This window comes from Balearica regulorum, chromosome 4, assembly GCF_011004875.1.
Source record: "Balearica regulorum gibbericeps isolate bBalReg1 chromosome 4, bBalReg1.pri, whole genome shotgun sequence".
NCBI lineage: Eukaryota > Metazoa > Chordata > Aves > Gruiformes > Gruidae > Balearica > Balearica regulorum.
In genome coordinates this window covers 30,247,877-30,268,571 of record NC_046187.1, presented here as the reverse complement: position 1 = coordinate 30,268,571, position 20,695 = coordinate 30,247,877, and the positions used below count along the sequence as shown (strand labels likewise).

The following is a 20,695-nucleotide window of genomic DNA, read 5'->3' as shown; positions in this document are numbered from 1 at the left end:
AAAAAAATCAGGACAATTTAAGTTTTAAAGACATGGTGTCACATGCTAGGTCTGTGGCTGGCACAAGGTAGTGAGAATGAAGCTCATGAGTAGCAATTCTCACGACAAAGAGATCAAGAGCCCTTGGAGAAAGCATGCGTTCACGATTGATGTAGGAAAGATTGTGACATGGAGCTGTTACTTCAAAAAAAAAAAAAAAAATCGGTGCTAGATTAGATGCATCTTCTAGCAAGCATGAGTGAAGTAACCTCTCTTCTTAGTAGTAGACTCAGAGCGGAGGAAGTTAGTGTTGGTCAAGGTGGGAACACATGTTTCGAGAAGATGAGGACATGGTGGAGAGCAGTTACAGCACTTAAAGATCTCTTCTCAGCCAAGATAGGGAATACCCTATTGCGGGATAGGGAGCCACAGTGATGCTGGATATGGGCTGTTCACATGGCTCGGCTGCAAGCTTTTGATTCAAACACTACTGTGCTTTATCTTTGCAAACCAGGCACACTCAGGAGCAGTGGACAGGCCTTGTGGTAGTTTGTATTTACATTGAGATTCTGGTGTCTTGACTTGTCCTCTGCCAGCTTGTTTGCTATGACATTTAGAAAATGTATTTGTGTGTTTTGTTTTGTTTGTCCGTCTGTAAAAAGAGGATAATACTGACTTGATACATGCACAAAAAATGGAGAAACTGAATGGTCCTAAAGCTTTGTCAGGATGATGGTACTGACCATGAAAATATATTGGCAAGTGCTAATGACCTGGTAGATTTGTGTAAGTTTGTGTTTCTTAGGTTTCACAGGAGGTCAGGTTCATTGCAAGAAAAGAGAGTTTAGGTGAATCTTAGCTTTGTGAAGAAATTCTCCCCCAACACTGAAATGTGAAGAACTGAAAAAAAAGGAACCAATTCTTGCTGACCTTTTGGGACTGTCAGTACTTGACCACAAAAAAACCTGACATAGTTTTGGGAAACTTCTTATACCTTAAGTCTTTATTTTTTCTAGTCTGTCTAAGTCTGGTTTGAATGTGCCATTTGTGGTACAGTTAGAACTGGGACCGAGTAATGCTGAGCTCTGGACGATTTATAACAAAATCTTAATTGCCTTCTTCATAGGTTGGTTTGCCTTGATGCCTGCATTATGCTTACATGTTATACCTTTAGTATCTAATAGGGATTGCTTAAAATGAGATTGAATGATAATCAGTTGGGTTTTTTTCTTCCTTTTGTGGTTTTGTTCTGTTAGTGGGCCTGGCCTTCATAGCTTGCTTTGTGCTGTATGTCGCTTTCCCTGGAGGGTTTTAAGAGTTTAAAGCTCCTATATTATATAGTAGAAACTTTTCAGAGAAATTGTCCTTTTTATTTTAAGATGTGTTTTACAGTGTGAGGAGCTGTAATCATGACTTTCAAGTGTGGATTCACACAGTCTTGCAGTGGGCCAAGTGTGTAAGGAATATTTCAAGTTTTGAGAGGAGATCAGGATGCTGTTGCTGTCTGATACTTGAATTACTTGCTGCCTGCAGCTGCTGTGGATTTTCACTGTGGCACCTTTGCTGGTATTACCAGTGTTCACAGTATTTTTTAATTATTATTATTTTGCAGTTTACAAAAATGACTGAGACTACTGGTTTGTCAGAAGACATAGTGTGGAACTGCAAGATACTGCTGAAGGAGAGGGACGTGATTCTAAGGCTCATGAATAAATGTGAAGAGATTTCAAATAAACTGACAAGACAAGTAACCACAATTACTGAAGACAGAGGATGTGGATGGAACATAGAGCACCCCTCCATTCTGAATCAGAGGTATCTTTCTGGTTTTTGTACTTACGAGGGTGTTGGATAGTAAGGTGTACTTGAAGACTGCATTTTCAAAACTGTAGTGTCTCAAAGTACACTTGCAAATGTTTGACAATTAGCAGCTCTCAGTGAGCAAGATAGTGACGTGCAACACTTGAAATCCAACAGATGTTTTCACATGTATCAGGAAAGCTGGTAAGGAGGATAAGAACATAAAACCAAAAAGATATAACAGTGCTCAATACTTTGTTGTACTTGCTCCAGTTTTTGGTGAATGTAGAAGCCAACCTTGAGTGATGGGATCATGAGTTGTCGACTTATTTCAGACAAAAGGCCAAGCAAAACTGCTTCTGTAGTGGAGGACCTTATATTTCAAAGATGCCAAATTGAAATGAATCTGAGCAAACTTGTAAAGTTTGTCAGCTTGACTGAAGACCTCTGTCAGGAAGTTCAGATGTATGAAATGATCTGAAACTCTGTATCCAGTGGGAGGGACACCGGGGATGTGTTGGGGGGAAGGATTTATTTCTGTGAGGTAAATTGGTAAGGATCTCCAAATGGATATTGGGAATAAAAAGAGAGCTTAGGAGGAATGGAAAGGGGTATGGTAGGGGGCATTATCCTAAAGGTTAGGATGCGTAGGGGTGAAGTGGGAATGGCCATAGTAGCAACCTGGATTTTGAGCTGTATCAAAAAAATTCCTGAGAGGAAGAGGGAACTGTTTGGAGGAAGCTTATCAGTGACGTTTCTTCTTTGGCAAAAATGCTGAACTGGGTGACTTGCTGTTGAGAGTGTTTTGTGGGTTGTGTGTGTTTTGGTTTTTTGTTCAGTGCTGGCACCGCCAGTAATTGTACAACAGAGCAAACTTAGTGATGCAGCTGCTAAGTGCCACTTAATTTTTTGCGTATTGTAAAAATTAGCAGTTGTGTAACTGGTTTTAACTGGTTGCGGATCACTGATTTTAGAAGAAAGGTATTTATTGTAACGTTCATTTTGATCATTTAAGATGTATGAAAATTCAGATTAATTACTTAGTTCAGAAATGCTCTTTGGTATTCAGGTGACTGATTAAATTTTGTGTTTTTCACAACACGAGGAGATCTGGAATGCGTTAAAATATAGGTTGTGTTAGATTTGCCATTCTGTGATTTAACATAAATGTAAAGTTGCATTTCACATAGAAAAAAAATCAAAGATGGTAACATGTTAAGCTTGATTTCTTAACAGTTTGGAACTCAAGCCATATCAGAAGATTGGTTTGAACTGGCTAGCACTGCTGCATAAACACGGATTGAATGGCATATTGGCTGATGAAATGGTAAGTGTGAAACTAATTATTTAAGAATTATTAAAAGTTTTGCAAATTCTTTAATTTCCTAAAAACCCCAAGCAGATTATAAGTAATTTGTTTTAGGTAATAAAACTCAAATTGCAAACAGTTTCTCAAAATGTTTCAAAGCTGCTGAGCTCTTACTTTCAATTTGAAAGTCAAAGGTAGCCTAAGATTCATGCACAATGATAATTACAAGTCACATGGTGTCTTCTGATTCAATGGAAGCAGTTTCTACCACAAGAGAAACATCAAACCATTCATTCTAATAGCTCCTTGCCCATAAATGTAACTCATTCTACTTGTCTGGCGTGTAGTTGTAGTGAGCGCCTATCTTCTATATTTCTCCATCAGTTTCAAAACAGGTAGTTAACGATACAGAAAAACCTAATTAGGTAGAAACCTTCTCTGCTTCTCCAGTGTTTCAACCATCTGTTGTCATGACGCTCCCTATAAGTTTTGAAACAAGAGAAAAGCTTATGTGTTTGAGGTTTTGTTTGGTGCTGACACCACCAGTAACTGTACAACAGAACAAACTTAGTGATGCAGCTGCTAAATGTGTTGTCAGTTGCTTTTAATCCTGGCTGCTGTTCATTTCGTGATGAACCATGAGTGAATGGGTGGATTTGCTTCACTAAGACAGTGTTTCTCAACTTCTGTATGTTTCATATTTGTAAGAACTACCTTATGTGCATATTTTGTGGTAGATAAGATAACTTTTTAAATGCATGATACAGAAGACAGGAAAGTGAGTACTGGCAGAAACATATGCCTATCTTAAAGAAATCCGATTTCCATATTAAATTCCACTTCAGAAATAGCTGGAATATCCTTTGTACAGCTGGCTCAAATGGAAAGAAACAATTAGTTTCCAAGTAATCATTTGTCTGCAGCAACTCTTTTGGGAAGGTAAATTTTTGAAGATGTGAGGGATGAACTTGAACTAAAATGAAAACTTCATAAATGCAAAAGATGAATCCCTGATGCTCAAATGCAGGGCTGAAAAGATAATTGAGTTTGACTGTGATTGTACTTAAGGAGGAGTTGTCTTCTGTAAAACAATGTGGTTAAACAACAATTTTTCTATGTAGATTTGTAATCTTTAGTTAACATGGATTACACTGCAATTGTCTTATGAGTACAAAACACTATGTTCTACAGATTGTAAATTTTGTTTAAATGGATTTGTTTTCTCTTAGGGTTTAGGAAAAACAATTCAGGCGATTGCATTTCTAGCTTATCTCTACCAAGAGGGCAATAAGGGTCCCCATTTGATAGTTGTGCCAGCTTCAACATTAGGTAAGTTACAAGTTTCAAATTTTTTTTTTTGTTAAAAAAAAAAAATCCCCCACAAAAAAAACCAAACAGAAACCCAAACATGGACAGACTGTGAAAGATAATTTTGTGAAAGAAAAAAATCTTACGGTGATACTCAACTTAAGTAATTTGAATTGGAATGCAAACCATACTGAAGGCGTGCTTATTCTGAATTAATTAGACCTAACATGGATTATTTTTTTTAATGCTTCACAAAAAATAAAGTTGCTTGTTACAATTGGAACTTGTTTAGCAAAGTAGTATTTTTACTTACTGAATATTGGCTGAAATTCCTAGTCTTCAGGCTGTGCTTAGGATTAGGTTTCATGGCATTTGAGACATTCAGTGTCTTTTTTCCTCTTTGCTGCACAGAATCTGTCAAAGCAGATCAAAATCCTAAAATGATGAGGCTGACTGTCTTTTAGTTGTGTGTTTTGATTGTTTTAATGACCTCAGTTGAAAGCAGGTGGAATAAAATATATGTCAGCAAAGCTGATGAGTTTGAACAGAAACTAGTTCTCTGTGGAGTTAAATTTGGTTTTGTGGAATGATTATAGCAAGGAGAAAGTAGCGAGTTTAATTTACAAAGAAAATGCTGCTTTTAATGTAGAATACTTATGCAGGCTTCAAAAATTTTTCTCAATACACCAGAAAAGCTTGCAGTTGTTCAATGTCAATTGCCATTTTCAGTGTGCTTTTAAAATCCACTAGAACTCATTTTTTTAAATAACTCTTTAAAATGCATGTTACTTAAAACCTGAGGTGTACATTAAGGTCTAAACAAAGGTGCTTTTGTGAAGTGAATGGTAGAGGCTTGTGAATTGTAGTGGCAGGTTGGCCCAACCCACCCAGCACAGGGATTACTGGGAAGTGCAGTCTTACCTGCAGCTTTCCTGATGCTTTTCTGGAGAAGCCTCCTCAGCCCTGATCTGGGTCAAGTGGCTTGTATTTATCAGAGACCTCCTCCTGCTTTGGTTTGGGGTCAGCATTTGTGTTGGCTGTCAAACAGCTTCCCCTCCGGCACGGTAACGTCGCCGGTGGCCGCTCTGCTGGCTGCGCACCTGGAGCTGGGTCGAGTTGTCAGGCTTCCTTGCCAAATCCCAGAGGCACTGTCTCTCCTGAAGAAACACCTCTGAATGCGAGTACTGACAAATGCAGTGATTTACTTTCTGAGGAATTAACTATCTAGGGAAGAAATCGGGCTGAGAAGTGTTGCATTGTTTCTACGTGGTGGTTACGGACCATGCCGGGTCTGTTTCTGTGGGGGTTTAAAGTGCAAGCTGGTTAAGCAAGAGTTACTTAAAGCCCAGTTGTGGGTTAATTTCCCTAAATGTTATCAGTTTTCCAGCATTTAGACAGAAAGTTTCTTAGCCTTCAGCAGAATTTAAAGGGATTTGCTTTAAAAACAGATGTTTGGTTTAATGCTGAGGTGTGTCTGAAACTATGTGAGACATAATAAAGTATAAATGACTTGGGTTTTATTTTAACATCTTACAGATAACTGGATAAGAGAAGTTCATCTGTGGTGTCCTGAGCTGAACGTTCTTTTTTACTATGGTGAGGAATCTAATTTAGAAATTAATCCAATAATACAGTTGCTTGCATGCTCAGCCTAAGAAAAAGTGAATTGCTCGTGGAAGAGCAATTGTTTTAGGACAGTTGTTTAAATACACATATGTATTGCTGAATGTATTTCTGTGTACTGTCTTAATTTTTATATGTATATAAATATATGTAACTGTACTCATTTTGGGTTTTGTCCTTTTGCAGGATCCCAGGAAGATAGGAAACATCTCAGGGTGGACATTAGTAATAAAGTTGTCGATTTCAATGTGATTGTAACTACGTAAGTACAAGAATTAAATGCCAAGTGAGCTTTAGTTAGCTCCTACTGCCCTCTAAAGGTACAACCAAACAGTGTTTGGAGGTTGGTGAGATGGGAAGGGAACTTATTTTTGTTTTCAGGTAATGGTTAACTAGGGTTTTGTTAATGTGTAACAGATATGATGTAATAGATGCTCTAGTTATTAGTCACATAAAACATGCTAATAGATACATATTACTTTGTAATAGATTTGCAGTTTTTTGGAAAGTGTTACTAAGAGCACTGGCTCATCAAGTAAACTAATTATTTGCCAGTAGTAAACTGTGTTATGGCTGGTTACTTCTAGGCAGTTTTACTTACTGGCCCTCATATATTCTCTCCGTAACTCTTAACAATTTTAGAGAATTTAATTTGATGGTGATAACAGTATGTTCATGTTAAATTTGCATTTAATGTGTTTTTTATAATATCTTTCTCTGACAGATACAACTGTGCAATTAGCAGCTCAGATGATCGAGGACTGTTTCGCAGGTTGAAGCTGAACTATGCGATTTTTGATGAAGGTCATATGCTCAAGAACATGAGCTCTCTACGCTACCAGCACCTCATGACAATTAATGTAAGAGGTTTGGTTGTTGCTGGGTTAAAGGGGGCAACTCCTTTTTTTTTTTTTTTTTTTTTTTTTCTGTTTTGTAGTTACGGGCTGGGGAAAATGGAGTATTAACTGTAAAGTTCATACACACATAAAGTTCCAGAAACTACAGTATGCAAGTGGATAAGTGTTGGTGTGGTCTTAGATTAGATCCTGCATTGTGAACTCTTTCAGGGAGACAAGCTCCCAAAGAAGTGTCATGGATTTCCTATAGCACCATTACTATGATGGTAGTGGCTCAGTTTCAGTATTAAGCGATTTTCCAGTTTCATCTCACAGTAGTAAAGATTGTAAAAATGCTATTCTGATGACTTGTGCTGAAACATTGTAGTAGTTGAGGACCTAGTCTGATAGGACTATGCAAGAAAAGCTAGCTTCAAAATTATTTTTTCTTGTGGCTTGAGTCAGCAGCATTTTGAAAAAGAGAAAATTTAAATATAGCTCTTTCCCTCGTTATTGTGATTTAGCACTGTAGTATTCATACAACAATACTTATGATCACTTATGACAACGTATTTTTCAAGGTCATATTTTCATCAGAAGCCTTTTTAAGAAGCTGATCTTTAAGCAATTAAACTATGGCTTGTGCTTGCAATTCAAAACTTGTACATAAGTACTGTATGACATCAGAAAAGATATGATATTGGAGCAGCAATTAACATATTAATTAAAAAATAAAACTCACCCCTGCTTCCTCCCCCCTCCCCCCAAAAAAAAACAAAACAAACCCAACCCACCCAAAACAAACAAGAAAAACCGTAACGGAGCCAGGAAGGCTTTTCTTACATCTGATTTAGGCTTATTGATTAGTCTTAAATTGATACGTGCTCAGTTCCCCATGTACCTGTAAACTGTTTTGTTGACTTAACCAGGAAATGATTTTGTGAGATCCAAATATATATTAAGTTTAAATAGTTATAATTTAAACCAAGCTCATTTTCTCAGTTCTCCATAGCTGTGTTGTTTCTGCCAATATTCATTTTAACCTGTTCAACTAGTGTTTCTCACTGCTGTTTTCCACTTTGGACAAACAGGCAAAGAATCGCTTACTGCTAACAGGGACTCCGGTTCAAAATAATCTGTTGGAATTGATGTCCCTCTTGAATTTTGTCATGCCGCATATGTTCAGCAGTAGCGCAAGTGAAATCCGAAGGATGTTCTCTTCAAAAACAGTAAGTATTAGATACTCTCTTCTTGAAAATAACTTTTTTTTTTTTTTGCTAGAACACTGCTATTGCTGCATAACTTCTGTTTTATTGGTATCTTATTTAAGCAGGTAATGTGACTATGAAAATCTAGAAAATGAAACAATGAAATAAACCATTTAAAGTAAGAATGTGTCATAACAGGATAGCTCAGAATACTAATGGTCCTGTTAGACTTGTCTGTTCTGGCTGGTTTTTCATCAAGTTAGAATACTTAAGGTAGTGTTGTTACAGCTGAAAATTTCACACTGTAACTGGATTCTTGTAATATTTTCCTTAGAAGAGTGCTGAAGAACAAAGCATATATGAGAGAGAGAGGATTGCACATGCAAAGCAAATAATAAAACCATTCATCTTAAGAAGAGTAAAAGATGAGGTAATGATTTATCTTTAACATAATGGTTTTGTGTTATCAAAAAGCCTCATAATCTTTGAGACTAACATTAGAATGTAAGGTCAAATTCTGTCAGTGCTAGTTTTAGCAATTTATCTAGGAAGAGCAAGAAACTTGAGGTCATCTTTCAGGAGTTTGCAAGTAAAAACGTGACTTGCTGCAGCTTTGGGTTTTGATGCTTATTATTTGCTGATTATTTACAGTTGGGAATTTTAGTTAGGAAAGATCACTGAAAGATGATTCAGTGCACTGCTAAGTGATGAGAAGTGAGAAGTCTTCCACATTAACCACAAAAATATTTGTGATTTTATAGTAATGATTTTTTATTTTAACTGAAAGGATTAAGGCAGTGAATGTGCATGTATGTATTTGTGTATATGTATGACTAGAAATGTGTGTTTTACTTTGCTGTCTTCAAAATGTTTCTCTTTCATTCTAAAACCCAAAACCTATTTAAATTCTTCTGTTCAGAATTGCATATGTAAAAGAAAGGGAAAACTTAATAGTGATTCAATAAGTGTTTCTGCTGACTCAGTGAAGTTGCAGCCAATAAAAGGCATTGGGATGGGGAAAATGACTAGAGTAATTTAAAAGCAGGCTTGTAAGATAGTACAGAATTACTGGCCATTCACTACATTACAGTTCTTACCTGGTTTTTATTTTGTCAGGTGCTTAAACAACTACCTCCCAAAAAAGATCTCATTGAATTATGTGCCATGTCTGAGAAACAGGAGCAGCTTTACTGTGATCTCTTAAACAAGCTCAAGAAAAATATTAACAGGAATGGTATGTGAGGGTCTTGTTTCCTTTTGCTGGATTTTTTTCATGCCCAGACGTATGTTGAATGTGACTGCAAAGCTCTTGCTTTGTAGAAATGTCTAATACTCATAAACTGACTATATCCTTTCTCTGAATTTTTCTGAAGTTCAGGTCAAATTCAGTTCTTACAAATAAAGTTCTCCTGAGAGATAAAGGATGTGTCAGAAAGGCATCTTTGTCCTGCTTCTGAATATACCTTATTTCTTTGTTTACAGAGAAAACCTCTGATATGGGAAATGTAATGATGCAACTTAGAAAAATGGCTAATCACCCTCTCTTGCATCGTCAGTATTACACGACTGACAAGCTCAGGACAATGTCCATGCTTATGCTCAAGGTAAGGTGCTGAGATTCAGAAGCAATCCTTAATTTCTCGGAATTTTTAATGCAGCTTATATAGATTTTTTTTTTTTTTATTGTCAGTCCTTTGGTCAAAAGTTTGTCTTTGCAAAACTTAATTCATCGTTGCTGCTTTTTATTTCTCTGCATCTATCCAGTGCTCTATTCAAGCTGTATGTGTTTAACACTGACTTTTTGTATCAGATATTAGAATGGAGAGAACAGTTGTGGGACTGCAGTCATCTCCTTTTCATTAGCTCCCCCTTAACACCTCTTCCCTCCACCCCAAAATTTAAAACGAAAGTACTTATGAAAAAATTCTTGGGTGTGCACTTAAGTTTACTAGTATTTTCTGAGTAGCAAGAAATCTAGGCTGTACAGAACTAAAATAGGGAAGGCGTAAGTATTAAACTGTTGAGGATTTTTTTAATTTGGTTGGGGTTAATGCCTGTGGAGTTTGGGGAAAATTGTTGCTTCTTTCTAAAGTATGAAAACAAAAATTGAATGTGCAGCAAGCACTCTAAGTAAGTTGCAGCTGGCTTTGAATATCTTCAGTTCTGTTTTCAAATAAAGCCAGTCAAGGCTGGGGGGAAGGGAAGAAGTGACCCATTGGTTTATGAAGGATTTTTGTCCCTTTTTATTCCTACTCATACCATCGTACTCTCCAGATGTGGCTTTTCTTTTCCTCTTTCTTCCAGGCATGACATCCCTCTACCCACCCTACATCTTGGGCTGGGCTTCCCATGTCTTCTACCATCTATCCAAGGATTGGACCTCCCTTTTAGGGAATGTGTCTTCAGGGGAAGAGGTCTGATACAGGGGTAAAAGGTCGTAGGGCTTGATGGGAACTAGGTAATTGCTATGGAGGTTGAGCATATACTTCTTAGTTTTTGGTAGTACAAGTTCTTGTAAAAGCTAAATTGTGAAGTAATGATCCTCTACTATAAATCTGGGGTTGCAGCATTCATCTTTTGTTGCTTGCATGAGCCACGCTCTGGTATTTGTCCATGTCTAGTTGTGCTACTTTGTTCTTTCAGAAATTTTGGATGTTGTGTGGTGATTCTGTGTTTTCTTGTCTGTCTGGCAAGATTGTGTATTGCATTATTTCCCTTCACTTTTGCTAACAGGAACCCACACATTGTGATGCTAACCCTGACCTTATCTTTGAAGATATGACAGTAATGACAGATTTTGAGCTGCATTTGCTTTGTAAGCAATATTCTCACGTCGGTGACTTCAAGTTAGACATGGATCGGATCTTGGATTCTGGAAAGTTTAGAGCGCTGGAACGCATTCTCTCTGACCTTAAAGAGAAGGTTGGTACTACAGATGGCTGAAACCTCTTTTCCTGTCTATCTAAAGGATGACTTTAACTGATTAAATTAACATCTGCTAGCTGTATATGCAACCCAGTTGCTTTTCTGTGGAGTATTACAATGTGATTTAGTGTGTGTGCAGTATTGCATAGCAATACTTAACTGCTTTTAATGTGCAGTCCTGCCGATGCATGTCCCTTTACAGACAGCTGAAATAAGCTTTCCCATTTTTCCAAGTTTCAGAATATTCATCCCGAGTTAACATTACTTTCTCAATGTGCAGAGGGCTAGCATCATTTTCACAGCTCATGAACTTTGACCTTCTTTTGACAATTGAGTAAGACTGCATTACATTAGAATAGGCATGTATGTGTTAAACCAGTGTAAAGGTAAGAAGAGGTCGCTGCTTTGAGTCAGATTCAATCTGGCTTATTTTACAAATTGGCATGTACCATAATACTTCAGAGTATCTTGAATTTGCACAAGCGTGTGCTGTGCATGCTTGATTATTTCAAGCAAAGGGTGCTATTGCTCTGTATTATATGGAATGTAGCTTAAATCTACATTTTCAATGAAAATATTTTGTTGATGTTTATAGATGGAGTAGATCTGTCATGCATTGGACATGTGATTTTTAGATTGCTTGAGTCACCTAAGTACAAAGTAATTAAAAAATTATTGCACTGACAAAAGGTGGGTTAATGCAGCAGAAATACTGGATGTGATGTCTTCACTGAAAGTTAGTCCTGACTTGATGAATTTCAGCTTAGTCTTTTAGTTTGGAGAATAGGGATTCAGTCAAAGTAAAATCATGGTTTTGCACCAACAAAGTATTTGTGTAGTTCGTTATCCGTAATTGATGTGTTTTAAAACTTGTTTTGCTTTGTCATTTCCAGGGCGACAGAGTTGTATTGTTTAGCCAGTTTACTATGATACTGGATATCTTGGAAGTTTTCCTAAAACACTGGCAGCATAGATACATTAGATTGGATGGAAAAACACAGATTTCTGATCGGTATGTGACCTTTTTGCTGAAGATGAGAGAGCAAAAATGAACATGTGTATGGGGGGGAGGTGACTTAAAACCCTTACCTTTGTTTTCCAATGTATACAATTCTGTGGTCACTGGGTATTGAGTCTAGAGGGGTTTAATGTTGGATTTCAGATCGCCTTAGTAAGGATGAGGCTGAAAGGTGAGTTTTAGATGGTCAGGTTACAGTCTGAGCCATCGAAATGGAAAATTTGTGTCTTCAGCAGTTCATGGCATGTTTGATTTTCTTGTGTGTCAGCATGCCATAACAAAAGCTCACCTGTAGATATTCCCTGGAAGTATAGTATATGTCTGTTACAACAGACAGATAAGCCCCTTTATTTCTCTAGGACAAAGTATTTACTCCGGCCTTTACAGCTGAAAATGTTGCAGTGCTTTTCTTGTATTTGAGGTGTGCTGGTTTTCTGCTGTTTCATGATTTTTAAAAGAAATTTTTTAGATGCTCTTTCCTTCATTTCAAAAAACTGTCATTCTTGCTGTGGTATTACTTCCCACTCACAGCTGAAATCTGTTACTCTCCTTGTATGTTCAGTTAGCACAGGAAACAGTTTTACAACTAAATTCCTTCCTTTCTGCCCCCCCTGCCGTCACCCCCCCAGTTTGTCATGTACTTCAGTCTTCCAACTTTCTCTTTGTATTCTGTGTTCATCCAAAAATCTTCTCCCAAGCTGCTTCTCATTCTTTGCTATCAATCTGTCACTCTGAGTATGTTTCTCTGGTCACTGCTGAGGACTGTTGGTACCCTTTTTCCTTCCGTGTAACATCTGTACTTTGTAACTGCTTTGCAATACCACTGTGCTCCCTTTCAAAAGGTCATCATCCTAACTTCTGTATTCAATTCTGGAGTCAATGTGGTATCTTCTCCAAGGCCTGATGTGTGTTTTCTTGTGTTCCACAGAATACATCTAATAGATCAGTTCAATACAGATATGGGTATATTTGTATTCCTCCTGTCAACCAAAGCTGGTGGCTTAGGAATTAATCTGACCTCAGCAAACGTTGTTATTCTTCATGACATTGATTGCAACCCATACAATGATAAGCAAGCAGAAGATCGATGCCATAGAGTAGGTCAGACAAGGTAAGACTTTTTAGTGCTTGGCTTTTCTTGAAGGCAAGCTCTCAAAGGAGGCTAAAAGGGCAATATTTTATGATGAAAAATTCCATTATAAGCAGAGACTTACATAAACCAGCTCTGGGTGGTGTGAGCACTAGGTGATTGTAAATGTCTTAGCACATGTTACTGCCAGAAAAAACCTTATTTACATTCTCCTCGTTTTTCCAGTTCTCTGTAACTCTCAAATTCTCCAATTTCTGGTGCAGTTATCTGTAACTCTCAAATTCTCTATGATTCTCAATTTCTGGTGCTAGGAACTATTTCAAGGTAGATCTGAAGTCTTTGGGACTATTTGGTAGAGCTCTTTGTTCTCTTCAGGAGACTTCTAAGCTCTAAAGTGCCACCTTATCATAAAGAGTGAAACCATAGACTGTTTTAGAGTCCTCTGTCAGATTACACTAACATTAGCAATAGTGTACGTTTAATAACTGCTATTTCAGCCATTTTACGGGACGAGGGAGAAGCAGTGTTGTTTCTATTAATGGAGATTTTTGTGACCATCCAGACTTTGCGGTGGCTGGGATTGCAGGAGAAAAGTTTTGTGGCAGTACAGAGCACGGTTGGTCCAGACAGAAAAACTAGGAGCTCTTTGTATTGCCCTCTTGTTCATCTCCTCCTCCTTGTTTTAACCCACTGCCAGCTGAGCAAAGGCATGACATCCTTCCCTTTTGCACTAATCCGAAGAAACTATAAAAATGGATTTATCCTGTTTTGTGGTTTTCAGAGAAGTAAAAGTCATAAAGCTAATCAGTAAGGGGACTATTGAGGAATCCATGCTCAAAATCAGCCAGCAGAAATTGAAGTTAGAACAAGATATGACTGCAGCAGATTCAGGTAAGTCTCTTCCACATAATAATTTTTTACTCACTTAAGTGAGTTAAGGTTGCTGCAATATATTATTCTGAAAAAAACAAGGTTCTTGATGCAGACAAGCCCTTTTTGTTTTCATGTTAAATAAACTAGAAAGATGTATTTGTGCTGATTATTGCTAGGTTTGACAGCTTGTGCCCTCTGAGTCTGACCCACAAATCAATGACAGACTCCCACAAGTAGAGGATTTTGTACAGTTTTTGGGATCTAGACTTTTGTCATGTGAAATATTTTGAGCTGTACTAACACTTATTTTTATTCCTCAGGAGAAGAAGGAACCATTCCAGCAGATATAGCCACACTATTAAAAGCTTCGTTAGGTCTCTAAAATGTAAATATGTTGTGGAATTCAAGGAATAAAGGTGGTGATGTACTCCAAGGACTCTTACATTATAGATGGCCATGAGTTTTATGAACATTTATAACTTTTTGTAGTTTCTTTATTGTATTCCTCATGGTATTGAAAATTTTTAACACCGATAGCATTCTTTTGATGCTTAAAAACATAAATGGCCCAAATGTGCTAACATTGGATGCTGAATAAACATTATTTTACAGATCACTTTTCAAAACGGGGACCTAAGTAGTAATTGTTTTAACAAATCTGCTACTGCTTAAGATTTGTCAGTATTTTTGTAATTATTTCTACCTCCAAATATATATATAAAAACTGTCTGTTTCACTGGATTACATGTGTAGATTTTTTTATATGTGCCTTATTTGACAATGCTCGAGTCTGTTTCTGTTTGTTTTGGTTCATTTGATGTACCGTACTGGTTTTGTATCAACTTGTTCAAATAAAATTCCATAGATTAACAAAATGTTTTCATTTTGTGGTTATTTGGGGGTGATGGTGGTGTGATAACTTGCATGCTATAAATCAAATAGGCAACTTTCAAACTAGCTGAAACATTCCATTTGAACTGACTTGGCTTTATGCAGCAGTAGTTAATTACTAATGTCTCATTATATCCTAATCACAGTTGTGTTAGGATATTGATAATAAAACCAGAATTCCTGCCAAATGGAATTTTTCCACCCAGGTTGCAATTTTTTTTGTCAATTCTTGGTGTAGATACCAGATCTGTGCGCTGCCAATGAAGTGCCTTAAACACGAAGCTTATGTCTTGCTCTTCTTGAAGTTTCAGTGAATTTAGAATTCATCTCGGTGAAATGAAGAGCTTCAGTGGTGTCAATGATGAGATGTGCCTCCACCTGAAGTTTATAATCTGCTGGCAAGGATGTGATCTGAGGACGTAGGAGAGGAGGGTGTCCATTTCCCTGGACAGAGGACAAGACTGAAATTTGGTCCTTTGAACTCGGAGTAAAGATTCAGACTGCTGCTTTTTTTTAGAAGGTGGGGAAAGACAAAGTACGGTGAAGTCCTCCTTGCCCCTGCCCTCTGTTAAAGCCTCGGGTGCTGTATGCTCTGTGCAGAGCTCAGCAAACCTGTACCAGGCTGAATCTCCTGGAGGATTGCATCCTAGAATTCACTCTGGTATACAGTATGGCGTTGATAGTTGCCACTTTTCTATAGATAGTTATCACAGTCAGAAGACACTTACATCTTTTGAAGGAACTTAAACAGTTTTATATGAAGAGTAGGCAAGAGGAGCTGGAGTCCATGGTTGCTCAGTATTTCAGCATGTCTCCAGATACTGCTAGTGATGAGTCAGTGAGGTGACCTGTGAGTTGGGCATCTGGGGTCTTTTTTGTTTGGTTATGGCTGTGAGTATTTTTTCCAGCTGTGCATGATTTCTACAAGTACAAAATGGATGGAAAATGAAAGCTTTTAAAATGTTTTCAGTGTTTGAACTAAACTTTACTTGGCTTTTACTAGAAATCTGCTGTCTCTGTGCTACATGTTCCAAAATCCACAGCTGAAACAGGGTGAAGAAATACTTTATTGTATAGGAAAGGAGAAAGGTAAGAACCAGTTTGTCTACCAAGCTTCTTTAATTCTACCTGGTTTGTTGGACTAGATAGTGGGATTTAACAGACAGCCACAAGTGTTTAATACTGCAGTTAATTAGGTTGTCTGTTTCTGTTGAGCGTGATCCTAGCCTGACTCTTATCCCGTTGTATTTGCATGTTCTCTCCTGCTTGCTTCAAATGTGAAATGAAATGCCTGCCCCATAAGGTGGTTTGTGTGCTGTTTCAGTTTGGTATTTGTATGTAATCAGTTAATGTCATCTGGCTGAGCAGTGGTTACTCCTTAATCACATCCCTAGACCCCTGGGGTCAATATCTGTCTTTAAGTGCTATGAAGCTCATATATGTGTTTCTGCCTTTTTTTGTTTATTATAACTGTTTAATTGGGGGTCTTAAGAGATTGTAGAGTCACCATCCTTAGAGATACTCAAAAGCCGTCTGGACACAGTCCTGGGCAACTAGCTCTAGGTGGTCCTGCTTGAGCAGGGCATTTGGATCAGATGACCTCCAGAAGTCCCTTCAATCTCAACCATTCTGTGATTCTGTGTCTCTGGTTGGAAAAAAAAAAACAAACCATAAACTATCTCAAGTCTGTTGCTGAAGAAGAGAGGAGAGTGGGAGCTGAAGGAGGAAAAAGAAAATCTGTGAAGATGCAAGAAATTGCTGGTGGAGATACCATATTGGAATGAGGTTTGACCTTGCTTTCAGTTCTACCAATATCTGGTTTGTCTCTGAACTGTTATTGGTTGGTTGGTGTCACTCATGAGTCAATGAAATAATGCTTATGGTGGGAGGGAAAAGCAAATGTGAAGGGAAATAGTTTCCCAACAGTGGCCATTTTCAGCCCAGAGGATTGCCCAAGTTTGTTGTGGTTTGTCTGCTTACACCACACAGTGGAGTCCTCTTGCAAGCACTTGTCTCCCCTTGAGTTTGTGTAAACTGCTTGCATCTGCAGCCATCCATGTTGCCAGGATTTCCACAGACTTGTTTTGCCCAGTGCCGGAAGAGCAAATTGTTTGTTCGTTCATTTGTTCTAAACCTGGTTTCCTTGCTACCACTGCCCCCAAGTTGTGTCTCCTACTTACTGGAAAAGATTCTGAGCAGCTGGTGTGCTTATGGAGAACTGGTGCTGATGTGGGCACCAGCTCAGCTGGGCAGCTGCTTTTTGTTTTTGTTTGGGGTTTTTTGTTTGTTTGCAGTGGCACAGCATAAACAAGTGGCAAGAGGCTAAAGAAAGTGCTTGAGAAGCTTGAAGTTTGTTGACTAAGTGGGTCTTTTTTTTTTCTTTTTTGCTTAATGTCCATAGTCCTCCCACACACTTACCCTCTCTGCTAATTAGCCTGCTTTCCTCCAGATTGAAAGTCTGCAATAAACAAAGTATTGCTGAGATTGCATCTCTCTAGGAAGGTTTAGTCATCTCTTCTACCTTTGAGAACCCGCAGAACACTAGTTAGGTTGATCAAGCACTTTATTGGGAGGGAGGGAATGTGGCTGGAACCACACCCCTCAGGCTTTACTAAATCAGCTTTTTAGATTCTCTCCTATAAATGAATACAAGTGGTAGATGTTGATTTGGTATGGCATACTCATCTGAAATTAATTTAAAAGCTTCTAAATTAATAACTTAGGACACTTGTCATGTAGAAAACTGAACACAAATTTGTTTTTTCCAGTCTGAACAGCTGATCTACATTATAGTCTTCGGTCTTTTCTGGATCCAGGCTGCAATAGCTGGAAGTGCTTGCACTCTCTCTCTCAGAGCCAAAAGCCTGGGGTAGTTGTCTGCCAGGTCAGGTTTACAGGACAGAAGTGTCGTGCTGCACACATCCCAGTAGAAGTCAGCCCATGTTACCTGGTTGAAATGAGAGAGAAAGCAGTAAATTTTACTTCGTAATCTCAAAAGCCGGAACTACTAACATTCTCAGCAAACTGCAGAAATGAAATATGAATTAATCTATTTTGTGTAAGTTATTTTTAAGCTTATAATTACAGAGCTAGGTTGCAATGCAGGCTTGACTTCAGTAAAAATTGGTTAAATAAAGTCCTTGCTAAAAATATGACTTTATAATATTAATCTTACTTGCTGAAACTCTGCTGTAGAAGAGTATTTTAATTAGTTTCCAAATAGTTTTGGGTAAAAAAGGGGATTACATTTTCATAGAGGTTTTTTTCATATTGTTCTATAAATTAGAACTCTGCTTATAATCACTGATCAAACAACTCCTGTTTGTATTGACTATGAAGGCATTTATAATCATAGAATGGTTTGGGTTGGCAGGGACCTTAAAGATCATCTAGTTCCAACCCCCCTGCTGCGGGCAGGGACACCCTCCACTAGACCACGTTGCCCAAAGCCCCATCCAACCTGGTCTTAAACACTTCCAGGGATGGGGCATCCACAGCTTCTCTGGGCAACCTGTTCCAGTGCCTCACCACCCTCACAGGGAAGAATTTCTTCCTAATACCTAAACTAAATTTATTACCCCTTGTCAACAGCCCCTCTCCAGCCTTCTTGTGGGCCTCTTTAGGTACTGGAAGGCTGCAATAAAGTCTGCCAGGAGCCTTCTTTTCTCCAGGCTGAACAATCCCACCTCTCTCAGCCTGTCCTCATAGGAGAGGTGCTCCAGCCCTCCAATCAGCTTCGTGGCTCTCCCCTGGACTCTCTCCAACAGCTCCATGTCTTTCTTGTACTGGGGACCCCAGAGCTGGATGCAGTACTCCAGGTGGCGTCTCACAAGAGCAGAGGGGGAGAATCACCTCCCTTGACCTGCTGGTCATGCTGTTTTTGATGCAGCCCAGGATACAGTTGGCTTTCTGGGCTGCAAGCACGCATTGCCAGCTCACGTTGAGCTTCTCATCAAACACCACCTCCAAGTTCTTCTCCTCAGGGCTGCTTTCAATCTATTCCTCGCCCAGCCTATAGTTGTGCTTGGGATTGCCCCAGCCTGTGTGCAGGACCTTGCACTTGGGCTTGTTGAGCTTCATGAGGTTCACACAGGCCCACCTCTCAAGCCTGTGAAGGCCCCTCTGGATGGCATCCCTTCCCTCCAGCGTGGCGACCACACCACACAGCTTGGTGTCATTGGCAAACTTGCTGAGGGTGCAGTCATTCCCACTGTCCGTGTTGCCAACAAAGATGTTGAACAGCACCGGTCCCAGTACCGACCCCTGAGGACTGCCACTTGTCACTGGACACCAGTGGACACCACTTGGACACTGAGCCGTTGACTGCAACTCTTTGAGTGTGACTGTCCAGTCATATCCACCGAGTGGTCCATCCATTGAATCCATATCTCTCCAATTTAGAGACAAGGATGTTGTGTGGGACAATGTCAAATGCTTTGCGCATGTCCAGGTAGATCATATCAGTTGCTCTTCCCTTATCCACCAATGCTGTAACCCCGTTGTAGAAGGCCACCAAATTTGTCAAGCACAACTTGCCCTTAGTGAAGCCATATGGGCTGGCACTAATCACCACCTCCTTTTCCCTGTGCCTTAGCATAGTTTCCAGGAGGATCTGCTCCATGATCTTGCCAGGCACAGAGGTGAGACTGACTGGCCTGTAGTTCCCCAGGTCTTCCGTTTTTGCACTTTGTAAAAATGAGGGTTGTGTTTCCCCTTTTACAGCCACTGGGAACTTCACTGGACTGCCATGACTTCTCTCAAATCTCGTGTATAGTGGCTTAGCAACTTCATCCACCAGTTCTGTCAGGACCAGCAGATGCATCTCATCAGATCCCGTGGACTTGTGCACTTTGAGGTTCCTTAGATGGTCTCGAACCTGATCTTCTCCTGCAGTGGGCAGTTCTTCATTCTCCCAGTCCCTTTCTTTTCCTTCTGTGACTTGGGTGGTGTGGCTTCAGCATTTGCCGGTGAAGACCGAGGCAAAAAAGTCTTTGAGTACCTCAGCCTTCTCCATATCCTGGGTAACTGGGTTTCCTGTTTCCTTCTGGAGAGGGCCCACATTTTCCCTGGTCTTCCTTTTATCACTGACATACCCATAGGAGCTTTAGCTTTCCTAACCTGCTCCCTGGCTGCTCAGACAGTTTCTCTGTATTCCTCCCAGGCTACTTGCCCTTGCTGTAGGCTTCCTTTTTTTTTTGTTTGAGCTTGTCCAGGAGCTCCTTGTTCATCCATGCAGGCCCCCTGGCAGTTTTGCCTGACTTTCTCTTCTTTAGGATGCATCACTCTGGAGCTTTGAGGAGGTGATCCTTGAATACTAACCAGCTTTCTTGGGCCCCTCTTCCCTCCAGGGCTTTGTCCCTTGGTATTCTACCAAGCAGGTCCCTAAAGAGGCCAAAGCCTGCTCTTCTGACGTCCAGGGTAGCAAGCTTGCTGTGCGCCCTCCTCACTGCCCTAATAATGTTTTGTGTCAACGTATTTCTAAACTAGTTTAGAAAATGCAGATCCTAGTCCCTGTTTGCCTCGCTTTTCTAATAGTATAGAAAACAATTTCAACTTTGCAATTGAGTGACCAGTTGTGTGTTGGTAAGAACAAAGGGTTAAAATAGCGGGGACGTTTTTTTCATGGGCTGGCGTGAAATCCAGAAATTCAACAGTCAATGATTTTATTTTTCTGGCAACCTGTTTGGAATGGGAGAAACAAAAATTATACTTACAGACTTGCCTACCAGCCAGTTGTTATCCCCTAAGAAAGTATCCAAATCTTTCAGTAACTCAGGTGCTTTGTTGGTGAGGATATCATCAAATGCTTGTTTCTGGGGGAAGAATAAAACACAA

At 39.2% G+C, this 20,695-nt stretch overlaps 2 protein-coding genes across 4 annotated transcripts in view; one reads left to right on the top strand and one right to left on the bottom strand.

The window, feature by feature from the left end:
- Positions 1-14,844, top strand: part of SMARCAD1 (SNF2 related chromatin remodeling ATPase with DExD box 1) — a 45,620-nt gene extending 30,776 nt beyond the window's left edge. Inside the window, exons 10-24 of the mRNA XM_075751603.1 lie at positions 1,592-1,794; positions 3,016-3,106; positions 4,318-4,417; positions 5,933-5,992; positions 6,206-6,281; positions 6,744-6,879; positions 7,947-8,084; positions 8,398-8,493; positions 9,180-9,297; positions 9,546-9,667; positions 10,797-10,985; positions 11,882-12,000; positions 12,935-13,117; positions 13,878-13,987; positions 14,290-14,844. Of these exons, the coding sequence (XP_075607718.1) occupies positions 1,592-1,794; positions 3,016-3,106; positions 4,318-4,417; positions 5,933-5,992; positions 6,206-6,281; positions 6,744-6,879; positions 7,947-8,084; positions 8,398-8,493; positions 9,180-9,297; positions 9,546-9,667; positions 10,797-10,985; positions 11,882-12,000; positions 12,935-13,117; positions 13,878-13,987; positions 14,290-14,351 (1,803 nt within the window). The 3' untranslated portion in view covers positions 14,352-14,844. The remainder of the gene's footprint in view (positions 1-1,591; positions 1,795-3,015; positions 3,107-4,317; positions 4,418-5,932; positions 5,993-6,205; positions 6,282-6,743; positions 6,880-7,946; positions 8,085-8,397; positions 8,494-9,179; positions 9,298-9,545; positions 9,668-10,796; positions 10,986-11,881; positions 12,001-12,934; positions 13,118-13,877; positions 13,988-14,289) is intronic.
- Positions 14,845-17,405: 2,561 nt separating this feature from the next.
- HPGDS (hematopoietic prostaglandin D synthase) overlaps positions 17,406-20,695 on the bottom strand; it is a 30,909-nt gene continuing 27,619 nt past the window's right edge. For all 3 annotated transcript variants that reach the window (XM_010302863.2, XM_075751602.1, XM_075751601.1), the window contains exons 5-6: positions 20,575-20,673; positions 17,406-17,807 (exon numbers count right to left, since the gene is read on the bottom strand). In XM_010302863.2, coding sequence (XP_010301165.1) covers positions 17,643-17,807; positions 20,575-20,673 — 264 coding nt within the window. In that variant the 3' untranslated portion in view covers positions 17,406-17,642. The remainder of the gene's footprint in view (positions 17,808-20,574; positions 20,674-20,695) is intronic.